Source organism: Lotus japonicus, chromosome 4, assembly GCF_012489685.1.
Source record: "Lotus japonicus ecotype B-129 chromosome 4, LjGifu_v1.2".
NCBI classification, from domain to species: domain Eukaryota; kingdom Viridiplantae; phylum Streptophyta; class Magnoliopsida; order Fabales; family Fabaceae; genus Lotus; species Lotus japonicus.
Window position 1 is genome coordinate 23,159,655 of NC_080044.1, and position 15,333 is coordinate 23,174,987.

General features: G+C 37.1%; 1 protein-coding gene across 2 annotated transcripts; it reads left to right on the top strand.

Annotated features, from left to right (window-relative positions):
• Positions 1 to 5,465: 5,465 nt before the first annotated feature.
• LOC130710498 (uncharacterized) lies at positions 5,466 to 10,182 on the top strand. Of its 2 annotated transcripts, none has more exons than XM_057559790.1 (7): positions 5,466 to 5,885; positions 6,449 to 6,693; positions 7,081 to 7,329; positions 8,674 to 8,808; positions 8,879 to 9,061; positions 9,193 to 9,354; positions 9,630 to 10,182. In XM_057559790.1, exons 1-7 carry the CDS (start codon positions 5,534 to 5,536, stop codon positions 10,047 to 10,049), a joined length of 1,746 nt encoding a protein of 581 aa, XP_057415773.1. In that variant the 5' UTR covers positions 5,466 to 5,533; the 3' UTR covers positions 10,050 to 10,182. The 2 variants fall into 2 exon arrangements, with proteins under 2 accessions (XP_057415773.1, XP_057415774.1); XM_057559791.1 differs by having other exon boundaries at positions 5,802 to 5,941.
• Positions 10,183 to 15,333: the final 5,151 nt, after the last annotated feature.

A 15,333-nucleotide genomic window follows, 5' to 3' on the forward strand; every position in this document is an offset into this window, starting at 1 on the left:
CTCCGCATCGCACCGTTCCCTGAGGACGAGGAAGAACAGTCCGTTCGAATCAAGATTGTGAAGAGTGGTGAACCATTGCATTCTCAATCCAATCCCATCGCTTCAAGAACCAGATCGGGAAAAGGTTCTCCGCCTGTCAAGAATGCTGAACCCAAAAAGCTAAAGAGATTGAGGAAGCAATTTGAAGAATCTCAAGTTCCTGCTGAACCACAACCTGCACGTCAGCAAAGGAAGATTTTCTCTGCTGAACCTGAGGAGCCCTTCCTTGATGAGGACATTGTTCTTCACACAAGGTTAGCAAACTCTCTCTTACCTTATCAAGAAATTCCTTCTGAAATGTCCAACAAAGAATTTCTGGATTCACTGTTTGTTGACAATACTCAAACACCACACTCCTCTCCAACACATTCACAACACCACACTGAACCATTGCCAAAACTCTCACCAAACACAAACCTCAATGAACCCTTGACTGAAACAACAAATGAACCACTCACATCTCAACCAAACTCTACCATGAACACTGCTTTCATCACTGACCAAACTGCCGTTGCACAAGAGAATGCCTCTGCATTCCAACTTGTTCAATCTTTGCCTAAGTCATTGATTGCCGATGAGCATATGACTTCTCCTCTCAAACCGTTCACGAAAGCAAGCACTCTAAAGGCAAGCAGATCCGGTACTGTTCTCTATTTTTCTCAAGCAAGAAAGAGGCGCCTTCAGACGCTAGTGTACTCTGCTATTCAACGCAGACGCACCTTGAGGACTACCAAGGGATCGTTCAAAAGCTACCTGAACCTTCTGGCAAGAAAGATTGACAAGTCTTCAAGCAATCAGCTCACCGCTACATGGAAACGACAAGAGGGTGACAACTACTTGTTCCAACTTCACGCTTGCAAAGTTCCTGATCCAGAGTTCTGGAAATTGAGTGTTCCTGAGGGATATGTTGGTACTCTGCCATATTCTCTCATGAATCGGACCTCAGCGCTTTCACTGAAATTTGGAACTTGGGTGTTTGTACTTCTACCCACTCACATTCCTGAAGTTGTTTCTCATTCTGAGAAAGCCCACACTGAAAAAGGAAAGGAGAAGATGCATGAAGAAGCAAATGATACAGAGTCACAAATGAACAGTTCCGATGATGGAAAAGAAGAAGATGAATCTGAGGGACTTCAAGCTGATTTCAAGACTGAAGGTGGAAGCTCAAGTACTCAAGTCTTGGCAACTCAGTTTGTCACCAGAGAAGACTTTGAAGACCACCGTGACCACATCAACCAGCAGTTCATGACCCTTGCCCAGAAGATCGATCAGCTGCTGACACGCTTTGGCTAATGGCCAACTCTCTATCCTGAACAATTCTCATTTACTTTTATGTTTTCAGACAATTGTTCGCTGTTTATGCATATTTTATCGTTCCACCAAGCTTATCGTTTTATAACTAACGTTTGCCATGTTTACTATGCATGTTTTCCCTTTTCTTTTTAATAATGCCAAAGGGGGAGAAAATAGGAATTAGGAATTATAGAAAAGTTTAAGATCAAGTTCAAGTTTGTTTCCTTAACCTAACACCAAAGTTTTATACAACTCAAGGGGAGTAATATGATTTGAATAAGTTTTAAAGAAAACCTTTATCATACCCAATTCAGGGAGAGCATAAATTCTTTTTACCCTTGATCATTATCCTTTTCAATAAAAATTGTCATTATCAAAAAGGGGGAGATTGTTAAGTTCAAACGTGTTACAACGTGTTTCAATCTTATTTTGATCCTAACAATTTTTATAAATACTTTTTTCTACTAAAATCTAATTCCAGATGTTACTGACATTTTTCAGGAAATATATATTATAAGGTCACATGCTTCAACGAATATGTCTAAGCCTTATAAGGAAAAAGAAGTTTACGCAAGATATGACCGCACCGTCCAGCAAACGAGGAAGACACTCATTCTGTATCGTTTCATGCCACGTCATACCTCAGTATTTCTGAAAAAGCATTTGAGCGGGAAAGTCAAAATAGTATCTCAACTATTTGCCCCATGCTTTAGTCAGAAGGAAACTAATCCGGTCACGTGCAAACTGATTTACCTTTGAAGAGAGAAGTCTCGATGACCAATGAAAAGGAAAAAGGACAACACGTCAACATCACTTTTCCTAAATGTCTCTCTTCTGCAAAGTAGCCCAAAGCTATCACCACCTACTAGCTGACAAAGTACACCTTTTTGGCTAAAGGATAGCTTTGAACAGCAGCATGCATTTAATGAAGCTACCAACCGGAGATTTGAATCAACGGTTAGATGACACTCACAACGGCTACAAACAACGGCCAGATTTTGTGTCTCAACGGCTACACAACTAGCAAGATCATATATAAAGGACATATCTGAAGATTGAAGTGGCAGAGAAGAGAAAAATTTATTGCTTGAAAAGAAAGAACTCAGAACAATTACTCCAAACATCCTTCAAAGAATTAAAAGCTCACAGCAGATTTCCTAAGAGTCAAATCCGATCTCATACCTCTGCTAAATCAAGAGAGAATACCAAACCTTAAAAGAGTCAAACCTCTTCCTTTACTTCTCTCTTAGATTCTGAACTCTTGTGTGTTCCAACGTCCCTTCAGAACCCAAAACACTTGAGAGTTCCAGTGCCATAAATTGTCTACACCAACTCTTTTGAGAAGAGATTTCTTGTAGAACCAAACAATCTTGTTGATTGTAGGAGGAGTCCTGTAAAATACTTGGAGAAGTCCGTGATAATACTAGGAGGAGTCCTGTACAATACTTGGAGAAGTCCGTGACAATACTTGGAGAAGTCCTGTCTAATACTTGTACTGGAGAAGTCCTTGATACTTGCTAGTGAAAATCTTGGTGGTGGCCAAGTACTGGACGTAGCCCAATCGTTTAGGGTGAACCAGTATAAATTCTTGTGTGCTGATCGTTCTGCTTTATTTACTTACTTCCGCTGCACTAAACAGTTTTTTGAAAAGTCACCAAAACAGTTTCCTTAAGAACTTATCTTCTTTTCATAAACTAAAGTTTTAACAAGTAATTTTTAAGAACACAATTCAAACCCCCTTTCTTGTGTTACTTATTTACATATCAGTAACACCCCATTTTCTGTTATTAGGTTATTTATTATTTTATTTTAATTAGTATTATGGTATAAGGTCATTAAGTGATTTTATTAGATAATTAAGTTATTATGTGATATAGATAAATAAGGGTTTTAGGTTTTAAGTGAGTAGTTGAGAGTGAGGCCCATTGTATGGCTATTTAAGGGTTATGAGTGAAATAGAAAGAAAGAAAAGAAAAGAAATAAGGATTAGAAGAGAAGCAGAACAAGAAACACGTGAAAGCAGAGAAGGAGAGGAGAAAAGAGGAGAAAACTTAGAACTGATCTACAAGAGGTAAGGGTTTGAATTCATGTTTTATGGATTGGTATGATAGCGGATAATGATAGAAAGCATGATTTAGGAACCCTAGGTTGCAAAAATTCCCAAATTGAAATAGTTAGGGTTTGGCTTTTAGATGATTTTGGGGGTAGATGATAGGCTTGCATGATGCGCAGAAATTTACGTTCTCTTGTACCCTTTTTCGTGCTATGTTTATGGCCGAATTTGAAGAAGTAGTCTTCATAAAAGTTGTAGGTTTTTCTGTTACGAAACGTTTGCCACTGGTTTCACGTCATTCCGACGTCTGTAGCTCGAGTTATGTGTATTTTAGTGAGTATAGGTTAAGCTGTCCAGTTTCTTACGAACTGCGGTTAGTGTACGATTTTTCCTGATTTTTGTACTTTGAATTGTGACTTGAAAATTTATAGAGGTTTACAAAACGTGTATACAGAACCATGATAAAAATATTAGATTTTTCTGAGTATATTTGATAATTTACATCTGTTTAATAGTTCATTAGATGTGTGGTGCGCGCACATGGCGAGTTGCGCAGGAAGATGTCGCAAGATGTCGCGACATGGCGAGTTGCGTAGGGAGATGTCGTGAGATGTCGCGACATGGCGAGTTGTGCAGTGAGATGTCGCGAGATGGCGAGCATGAGCATGTCGCGAGTTTTTGGGAAAATTTAGAGAGAAATCCAGTCTTTAGGAAATAGTTGCAGAACCTGTTATATATGAATTATATTTAATTTACATCTATTTTTAATAATCATTATATGATGTTGTTTCTGAATTGATGTTATGTTTGAGATGCTAAGTTGTTGTGATTGCAAGTTGTATAATTGATAACATGTAATATGTGTTTTGTGCAACTGGTGATGAATATGCTAAAATAATTAGGACTTGGAGATGGTCTGAATATGCATATGTTAGTTGAGTTTTGCACAATACACTGCATAGTTGTCAAGAGGCAATGTTTGCTAGTTCTCGTGGAGGCTAGTGACTTGTCCCAAAACTGGAGTGGTTTTGAAGCCTAGAGCGAGGGCTTTATTGGTGGTTATCTGTCTGGAGTGGACGCGGTGATACCGCTAAGGATAACAACTTTGGTACCAAAGGCATTTGCACGGGTCTCACTTGAGTCATATGTGTTATGGTTATATTTTTGGAGAGATTTGATGTGGTGGTAATTAGAGACTATTATATATGTTCTAATTGAGCTATAATTTATGGAGTATTTGCCATAACTGTGAACTTGATTAATTATGTTAAAATTACATAATTTATTATTTGTTAGTGAATGTGAGTAATTTATGTGGAGCATAGATAAGCTTTTACATTATTTATTATTATGCTTATCCATATGATATGAGTTCTCACCCTTCTGTTGGAATGATGTTCTATGCGACATCGCTCAGGTACCGAAGATAGTGGAGCTTCTCGCGAGGGTTAGTTGGAGGAGCTAGTCTTTCATTTACGGTTTAGTTAGGGGAGTCATGCTCTGTTATGTAACACCGGGAAACGTTTAGTTTTGTACCTTGATGTTAAGAGTTACCTATGAACTCTCTTTATGTTAAATTTTGGAGTTGAAATAAATCCGCTGTGCTATGCATATGATGTTGCGACATTAAAGTTGGAAAATTTATATATTTATTATGAGCATGACAGGTGTTTTGATTTATGTTTCTGGAGAATAAGTGTGACACTCTCTGTGTTATGCATTTTACTCTGATTTATGATATATTATTATGCGAGGTTTAGAGGGTGTTACAAAATGCCTCTGTTTTTGTTAAGTTTTGTGGCTTGTTCTTCATCTCGATCCCCGACAGTTGCATCTTCTCATCTTGGTTTGTTAGGAGATTGGTCCAAGTTAGGATCCTCGTTGATTGCTTAGGGTTTATCCTGCATTTTGTGCAGGTGTTTTTAGGTGTTGTATTTAAAAAGTTTTACTTGTGGCGCACTAAAGCAATTTGCTTCCGAGGTCTGTTTAGGTTTTCCTATGTACTTTTGGAGAAGACTATGCTCACTTTATTGAGTGTAATTTATATTATGGACCCATTTTCAGCTGTCATAAAAAAGAATTGGCCTTTTGGTTTGGGGTACAATACCATACGCTGAAAGGGTGAGGTCGTATCTTCATCCCCCTACTATGGCTATCCCGCTACAAACACATCACCCTCCTTCTCTACCTTCACCGCGTTACCCTTATCTCTTCCAAAACCATAACCCTAACCCTAACCCTCTCCATTCCTTCCTTATAATCCCCACCAAATCCCCATTGCGATTCTCCGGGCACCGGAATTTCACACACCGCTCGCCGGCGTCGCTCACCGCAGCTGCACGCCGGGAACCTTCAGAAACGACGCCGCTCAAGTTACCTCAGGCTCTCGTGCGACTCGCCGTCTCCGCCGCGCTGTTTCTCTGCCTCGGCATTCGCGCGTGTTCGGCCTCGTCGCTGCCACTAACCGCCACGGTTCAGCAGGAGCAGCAAACTGTTCAAGGTTTCAAACACACCATCACTGAAAGACCTTCAATTTCTCCATGTTGAGATCATGGGGTAGCTCAGCTTTTACAGTTATTTCTTTATCAGGAAAAAAAAATGTCTATTAACTTGGAACCTGGGGAAGAAATGAAAATAAAAAATGTCTATTAACTTGGGGAAGAAATGAAAATTGAGCAAACTGTGGGGGAGAGTTTTAGGGTGTGATGTGTTATTCAATTTATTTTTATCTTGCTTATATATTTTCATATTTGTCATTCTGCTCTATAGTTTCCATTATTCAAATGCATTTAGAAATTTGTGATTGCTATAGCCCATTTATAGTATGGGAGTTAATTTTACAAATTTTATCATGGGTTTCCTTAACACTTTGTATTAATGAAATTGAAATGGCGCTAGCCATTTCTATCTAGTTGCTTTGACCGTTTTCGCATAGTTTGGATAAGTTATGATGGCAAGCACATACATTGCTGCTTGAAAATGATCTCTATGAGTTTTTATCAAAAGAAAACAAAGTTCCCTAAGGCTTGGCTGATATCATGATGTGGGATTATATGGTTGCAGACGATCAAGGTGGAAGTGAACATAATGACGAAGAAATGGTCGCAGATGATCAAGGTGGAAGTGAGCATAAGGATAACGAAATGGTTGCAGATGATCAAGGTGGAAGTGAACATAATGACAAAGAAAATGTAGTAGATAAGGAATTAGAAGAAGCTTTTAATACTTGGAAGTCTAAGACATACTCATTGACTGTTCCTTTGAAAGTTATTGCTCTACGTGGCTCTATGCCTCCTTCATGGATCAAGGTCTGTGATACATATTCCTTTACTTGTTATATGAGATTAATTGAACTTTTTATGTTATTAATGGCACTTTCTTTTCTCTCGTTTGCCACATCCTCTCTGTTTTCTTCTCCATCAGCAATTGTGATGCTTGCTCGAAAACTCTACGGAATTATATGTAGTTACCGTCATACCTTGTTATAATTATATGTAGTTACCGTCATACCTTGTTATAGTGTTTTTTCTATCATCAATTAGCAGCTCATTTGCTGAGAGTGGGCAAGTTCATACTGGAGGTTCCTTTGATTCTGTCATGTCATTTCAAGTAACTTGTACTTGCTAGCAAAATAATTTAGATTTGTTGTAACCATTTTCTAAATGTTATCATGTTCATTTTTTCTCCACTTTTAGGATTTCATCAGTTCTCAAGGGAAGAGAATGAAGTTTAACGTCAAGTATTATGCAAGTCTTGAGGATATCTTTTCTGGTCTATCAATTCCCTTTGCTAAAGGAAATATTGGCCCAGAATCTGCTTTAGCAGCTGATATTGTCGGTGTTGGGGATTCATGGCTCAAGTATGCCATTAATAAATCAATTATTGAGCCAATACGAGATGTGGAAAATCAGGAATGGTTTAAAAGCTTAGATGAAAAATGGAAGGTAACAATATATTTTCTATTTTTTCTACTCTGAACTTGTGTCTTCTCAGGATTGGTTTTCTTCTTTTATAAGATAAACAATTGATTTTTTGAACTTAGTAAGCTTGAATTTGATGGGTCTGCTTTCATCATTAAGCATGTATTTGAAAATCAATTAGGGGCAAGCAAATACATCATAGTTGTCTGTCTGCTTGTTTGCACGTAGGCAAATACATCAACGTTGCCTGTGTGCTTGTTTGCACCTGGCTATGTGACACACATGATTGTATGTTTGTGTACTGTTGTGTCTTCTAGTGCATGAGATGAAGGCAAACAAAGAAATGATAATTATGATATTGAATTTTCTTCTGCTGGTCATAGAACGTTCATTGAGCATAAAAAAGTAAGTGCAACTAACATATGAGGGGGTAGGGTTCACAAAAGAAAAGGGTGAAGGGACAGATATTCTGTTAGGATGACTCTTCACTATATGTTCAATATGGATTTCCTTATTTAAGGAATTTTTTAGAGATTCCTTGAACAGAGGGAGATGGGGACACTGCAGGATGCCTTCCAACTGTGTCTACATAAATGGCTTATAATCCTAGTTTTTGGACAACTTGTGTTAAACTGGTTGGACTTATATCGCACAAGTTTTTTGTTCAGTTTGTTGAATAGATGTGAGAATTCGTATGTACCTTATTGAGAGAGGGAGAGTTATCTTCACTGAAAGATCTCAAGTCTAGACTCCAAATAAGGCTTTGTTGCTGCTGTTGGTTTTGTTCTTTTGTATTATTATTTTATATATTTTGGGATAAAAATGGAAACCTGAACGTAAACTTTGGTTAAAAAGAAAATATTTAAATTCTCACGGAGCACAAAATGGATAAGCTATTTACAAATTAAAAAATGAAACAGTATATGATAGATAATTATCACTAATTCACTATAATGTGTATTTCCATGCACATCAATAGCTATTTGTCAATTTTATGATCTGGTAAATATCGAAAATGAATATCATACTCTGCAGTCTTCTCTGACTTACGTTATAAAATGAAATCACTGCACCTACTTTGTATTTCCAGAAATATGATTTAACTGAACGAACATCATAATAAAGTTGAACCACGTTTACTGCTGAAGAATATATCAGAGCATCACTGTAAGAACCTGGTCTATATATCTCTTAGATTCAAGGTGAATGTGCCTGATATTGATTATACCATATCCAATGGTTAGTTATTCTCCTTGATTCATGTTGCATAAGCCCCCAGGTTAACTATAGCATATCCAACATTTTGTTCGTTGTCCTTCTGGAATGTCTCTTGATAGTATAATTTTACGTTCCCTAACAAAGTTCCAGGTATACCTACGCAGGAACTGTGATGGAGAAATAGATCCTAAAGGTGATATATGGGCTGCTCCATATCGATTGGGCTGCATGGTTATAGCATACAAGACAAATAAATTTCAAAAACATAAGTTGGCTCCTATAGAGGTATGTTGTTTTCTGATACCCTCTAAAGTTATTGTAAAGCATTTATGAAGGTATACAAACTAAATTGCAGGACTGGGCAGATCTGTGGCGGCCTGATCTTGCAGGAAGGATTTCGATGGTTGATTCTCCAAGAGAAGTTATTGGCGCGGTTTTGAAGTATATGGGGGCTTCATACAACACAAATGACATTAATTTGGAAGTCAATGGTGGGAGAGATGCTGTTAAACATAATTTGGCTTTGCTTGGAAAACAGGTATTACTGGATCTGGATGATCTCTGAAGCGCAAAGCAATACAAATCAATAGTTGATAGGAAATAATCTTTTCATTTTTTTGTTTTATCAAATTACAAATTTAAGTTACTATACATTTTATGCATTTGTAGGTTCGACTCTTTGATAGTGCGAACTATCTAAAAGCTTTTGGAGTTGGAGATGTGTGGGTAGCTGTCGGATGGAGTAGCGATGTTATTCCTGTTGCTAAACGCATGTCTAATGTTGCAGTTATTGTTCCAAAGTCTGGAGCGAGTTTATGGGCAGATCTTTGGGTATGCTTCTCATAGTTAATCTTGCTTCTTTTTAGGGTTTGATATCAATTACCTTTATAGTTTTAAGGTTATATTCTGTGGTATGATCTTACATTGTATCTGAAAGCTGGAAGTACCAATTAATACTACTAGTATTATCCTGAATGGGATTCAGATATACCTATTTAATGATGCCTGTTTCCAAAACACAGATAATTTTTTGATGAATTAACTTGGACACTAGACATTGACACTTTATTTCCTCTCTTTTTGGCCTTTGTTTGGGTTTTCCCTAGGCAATTCCTGCTGCTTCTGGGATTCAGACGGATCGGATTGGTGGGCGCATCAGGGGGCCATCCCCACTAATCCATCAGTGGATAGAGTTTTGTCTGCAATCCGCAAGAGCACTGCCCTTTAAGCAGGAGGTGGTCCCAGGTGCCTCTCCCTCTCTTCTTCAAGGTCATTCCGCCAATGTGTCCGTCGAGTTCAATAAAGGTAGGCCGAGGCTAAATACCAATCTCATTGAGGGAGCACCCCCACCAGACATTGTAGAAAGGTGTGAGTTTCTAGAGCCATTGTCTAATTCAACAGTGTCAGATTACCACTGGTTGATTGCCTCTATCCAGGAACCTGGCCATGGATTGATACACAAAATGCAGCAATATATTGCATCAGTGGTTAAATTTTCTTGGGGGTTTAATTCAAAGGTTACCTGAATTGAGTTAGTTACTGATGAATACGTATCAACGATTTTTGATTGACCAGAAACTTCAAAACTACAATGTAATTAACTCTTGTGGAGGTTCACTTTCAAGGTTACAGATTGAGAGGCTGTTGTTAAACCACAAATATGCGCATGAGTTCACTACTGATTCTTCTTTCCATATGGTTGAACAACTTAAAAATTTTCTGCAAAGTTCATCTGAAAAAGTTATTTGTTTTACTTGTGCTGTCTTCTCGAGGGGAATTATGCTATGTGTGCAAATCAACATATTGGTCAAACACAAGTACACAACATAACTTTATTGGTAGAAAAATATTGATAAAGTAATTAATAACAAAATATTGAATTAAAAAAAATGTGAAGTTAGTAGAACTGTTGCAATAGATAAAATACGTCGTAGTATTTTTAATAGGTTTAATAGCACTTTTGGTCTCTCACTTATCATGATTTGACAGTTCTGGTCCTTTATAAAATTTATTAGCCTACAACATCCTCACGTATACTAATTGTTGCAGTTTTGGTTCTCTGTCAACTTCATTCCAATTTTTGACGGTTTTTGATTAACAGATCAATTAAAAAAAACTAGAAACCCTAAAATTGTTAATTAGAAAACATAAAACCGTTATTCAAGCCTTACTTTTAAGGCTTAATACATCAGAAGGCCCCTGGAATTGTAAAGGGAATCAAATCCAGGGCTTAGAAAAATTTTGCATCAAATTGGGTCCCTCGAAATTTTTTTTTAATTCAATTAAGTACAAAGTGTGCCAGCCTTCAATTTTATCCCAGTCATCAATTCCACGTGGCATTTATTATTATTTTTTAATTAAAAAAACAAAAAAAATAATTTTTAATTCCAACTCAATTATTAAGTCAGAAAAAAAATTTACAAAAATTAATAAAAACCTAATCTAATAATCCCTAACCTAAATAAAAACCTAATCTAAAACACAAAAACTAAATCTATTCACCATTATCTTTATCATTCTCTCATCATCTTCATCCTCTTACAACAACAAAAATCCAAAATAACAAATATCATCATCTTCATCACACAAGGATGGTTCACGCAAATTACATCATCATCTTCAACCGATGCACCACCGCGCTCCTCCTTCGTTTCCGAGCTCCACGCCGCTGCTGCGTTTCTCTGCTTCAAAGCCTCCATCCCAGAATCTTCTTCCTCTCTCAGAGCTTCAATCTGGGTTTTTTTTCCTCAGTAGCATTACAGGGTAGGGGAAAGGGACACAAGGGGTTTTGGGTCAGAAACCAGAGTTACGAACAAAGTGGCTCTGTTCCACTAGATGCAGAAACACAAGACCCAAAACCTGCACCAGACCCAGCAAAATTGAACATGAGAAAATCCAGCAGCTGCTACCACCAACATGACCTAATCCCCCGCCGCCATCTCCTTCCCTCAACCCTGGTCCCTAACCATACCCATGTCAGATCCGTCACACACCACTATCTCCTTCCCTCAACAAATCCGCCGCCGCCTCCATCTCCTCTCTTTCTGGATCAATCACCGCTCCATGGGTCACCGGTCACCGTCGCAGGAGATGTAATCCCAAAGCGGGGTGCCATATGGGTCACCACCTTGTTCCGGCCACAGGAGAAGCTCTGGGTTGTCGAGGCCTTCCTTGAACTGGTGGGGGATTTTGACGTCGGTGGCGGAGAGGATGGCAGTCGATCAATCTGAACGAGAAGAGGAGAAAGTGGGGGAGGAAGGTTCCAGAAGATGATTAGGTTTTTTAGTTAGATTGTTAGATTAGGTTAGATTATTAGATTAGTTTATTAGTTAGATTATTAGGCTGTTTAGTTTAGGATTATTAGATTAGGTTTTTATTAAGATTTTTAATTTTTTTTTTCTGATTAATTTGATGACTTGGTATTAAAAATTATTTTTTTAATATTTTTTAATTAAAAAAATTATAAAAGCCAGGTGTCACTGATGACTAGGACAAAATTGAGATTTGGCATTAATTGAATTAAAAAAAATTTCTTAAGGATCCAATTTGATGCGAAAATTCTTCAGGCCCTGGAACTGATTCCCTTTACAATTACAGGGGCCTTCTGATGTATTAAGCCTACTTTTAATTAATTTTTTAATTAAAATCGTTAAACATTAGATGAAAGTTGGCAAAAAATTAAAACTGTAACAGTTAGTAAACCTGAGGGACGTTGTAGGTTAATAAATTCTTTAAGAGACCAGAATTATCAAATCATGATAAGTGAGAGACCAAAAATGCTATTAAGCCTTTTTAATATTAAGGAGTATGTATATTTTACTAAATATTAGCACCCAAAATGTTTCAGGGATATCAAAATTACTCATCCTCGTGGATACCCATGGATAGGGACGGTAGTATGTCAGGCCGCCGACAGGGGTCTATGGCCTAGCCTACATCAGGCCCAGGCCAAATTAATAAATATACAAGGCTAAGGCTTTTTGAAAAGCCATTTTAGTTAAAAAGGTCAGACTTAGGCCATTCATAAAGCCTTGTAAACCTAACAGGCCGGCCTATTTAAAAAATAATTTTATTTTATTATTTTAACATTGAATTTCTATTATAATATCTCAAAATTATATACTTATTGACTTATTTATATGTTTAAGCGTGTTAGATTATATAATCATTTAACATATAAACCTCTACATTGATGACTTTGACTTAGACGATATAATGATATTATTATATTTTTTCTCGTTAACTACTCTCTCCGTTCCTTTTTAAGTGTCGTTTTAGAAGAATTTTTTTGTTCCTATATAACTGTCGTTTTGATGTTTTAAGGTCTATTTTGTCAATTATATCCTTACTAGTAAGTGGAAATTAAATTCCCATTACATCAATTTAAAGTCTTGTCTAGTAAGTGGAAATTAAATTCCAATGAAAGTACCCAAAAGAGCTTTCAAAGTTACATAGGAAAATGTGTTAACATTAAAAATTGGATGTAGGTTATAAATTTTTATTGCTACTAGGGAGGGATGAATGATAAATAGCTTAATGATATGAGAGAGAGTGGAACAAATAATTAATTATCCACTATTTTGTTTTGAAAACTTTATAACTTCTTAATTCAGATGTGAGAGGGTAGAATGGGAAAAAAACTCCAATAACCCACTATCTTGGTTGGAGAGCATTTTGCTAGAATGACACTTAAAAATGAACGGAGGGAATATAAGTTTGTTGACATGTTTACAAATATATTTTATTTGTTGAATAATTACTGGTTCACACCTCAAAATAAGGTGGAAAGATGTGGAGGAGGAAAGAGATAGGAAGAAAAGAAAAAGTAAGAGATAGAAAATATAAGATGTGATAGATGATAAGATGAGAGAGATATAAATAAAAATAGGTGAAAATAAAGTGTATAAAAAAAAGATGTGTATATATCATTGTTGATATTTGTTGGTATACTATAATGTTATACGATAAATCAAGTTTTAAAATAGGCTATTAGGCCAGACCAAGCTTTCAACAGATCAAGGCTTAGGCCGGAAAAAAAAAAAAAACCTATGACAGATAATAGGCCAGGCTCATGCCTTAAATTTTTGAAACAGGTCAGACCTATTTAAGCAAAGCCTAACCTATTTCCGCCCTACCCATGGATGTCAAAATTACCCATTACCTTTTCAGTTTGTTATTGAAAATATAGAATGTATAAGGTTGTCTAACTCTTCTATGACGTACGGTCTTAAAATTTGTTAAAATTCAATGTGGTGGAAAATGGAGTTGAGGTGTATTGAAGAGTTCTTAGATGGGGAAGGAATAATTTTGAGGTGTTTTTCTGAAAGCAGTGGGTAGAAAATGGGCTTCTGAAGCGGAAGTATTAACCATTTTAAATGTGTTACTGATCTGCCAAGAATTCATTTACAAAAATCTTGATAGAAAGCGACTCTTGGCTAACCGTTGGATGGGTCAGTAGTTCCTCCAATTGACAATGAACACTCTTTAATCAATTGAACCTAATTGGTAGTATTTGTAGGGAGGTAAAATATCGTGCTATGTCATTTTTTTAGGGAACCTCATTGATAGTATTTGTAGGGAGGTAATATATTGTGGTATTTGTCATGTTTCTGGGAGAAAAATGCTTTTATCGATGCCTTAGCAAACATGGGTGTAAATGTGTAACAGGGAGATGTCGTTATGCGCTGTTTATTTTTTTTAACTCAACAACCAAATGATATTAAATCAAAGCGAATTCGGAATAGATGTCAATACATCAACCCTAAAAAAACTAGACAACCCCGGAGGCCCCTCCTCTATTCAAATAGAGTATGAAAAAGAAGAGGCGTTCCTAGCAAGGTAGTCAGCACAAGAGTTTCTTTCCCTACGCACAAAAGTAAGATTAACAAGATCAAAAAACACCACTAACTTATGACAATCATTAATAATGGAAAATAAATAAGAGTTTCCAAAAGCTTTCTTCCAAGCCTGTTGAAGGAGCAAACAATCAGTCTCAAACTGCACTCGCCTGAAACCCAGCTGAATAGACAAGTCCATCGCCCACCGCAAACTAAGAGCCTCCGCTACTGTTGGAGAGAGCACCACCATTGGGTACTTCGCCGCAGCTGCAAGAACCTCACCTGCATTGTCCCTTGCAACGAGACCAAAACTCGCGAGCTGGTCCTTCCCAACAGCCGCGTCCACGTTCACTTTCACCATGTTCTCCACCGGTCTCCGACACCTCCTCGAGCCTTCCCTCCCATTCGTTGCAGCCAGCGTGAAAGACGAAGATGATGGGCTCACCATGCTAGCTGCACGGTCCAGCACCCCAGCCAGGGTCGTGTAGGGGCTAGGAAAAGTAGGTAATTGCCTAAGGCCCCCTAAAATATATAAGGCCCCAAAAATATTTTGTATGTATATACTATATAAGATATATTATAGACTTGACAGAGTAATGAAACAATATAAAATTATGCAACATTAATCGTAACATGGATAATATAATGTGAGAACTTAAAAGTTCAACGTGGGATGTGCAACTTTGGTAGTTATTAGTAGTATTATTTTGTATTGGCAAATTTACATTTTTCCGAAAAATTAATAAATAAAATAGTTGTTGTTTATACATTTCGAAAACTAAAAATATTAAATTGTGTCACTCATAACATTTAGATTTTTAATCACTTATATATAATATAGTATTATATAAGTTTGCTCTTCGTGTTTCTTCTCTAAAAAAAAGAATTTTTTTCATCACTTCAACATTTTCGCCTTAGGCCCCAAAACTTCTCTACACGGCCCTGACCCCAGCTACACTAAACGCCGTGTCCT

Excerpts from the sequence above, each read along its gene's own strand:
- LOC130710498 (XM_057559790.1), top strand. The coding sequence starts at position 5,534 with ATGGCTATCCCGCTACAAACACATCACCCTCCTTCTCTACCTTCACCG. Across the intron at positions 6,694-7,080 it reads TGCCTCCTTCATGGATCAAG|GATTTCATCAGTTCTCAAGG; the intron begins GTCTGTGATACA and ends CTCCACTTTTAG. Across the intron at positions 9,062-9,192 it reads TGGCTTTGCTTGGAAAACAG|GTTCGACTCTTTGATAGTGC; the intron begins GTATTACTGGAT and ends ATGCATTTGTAG.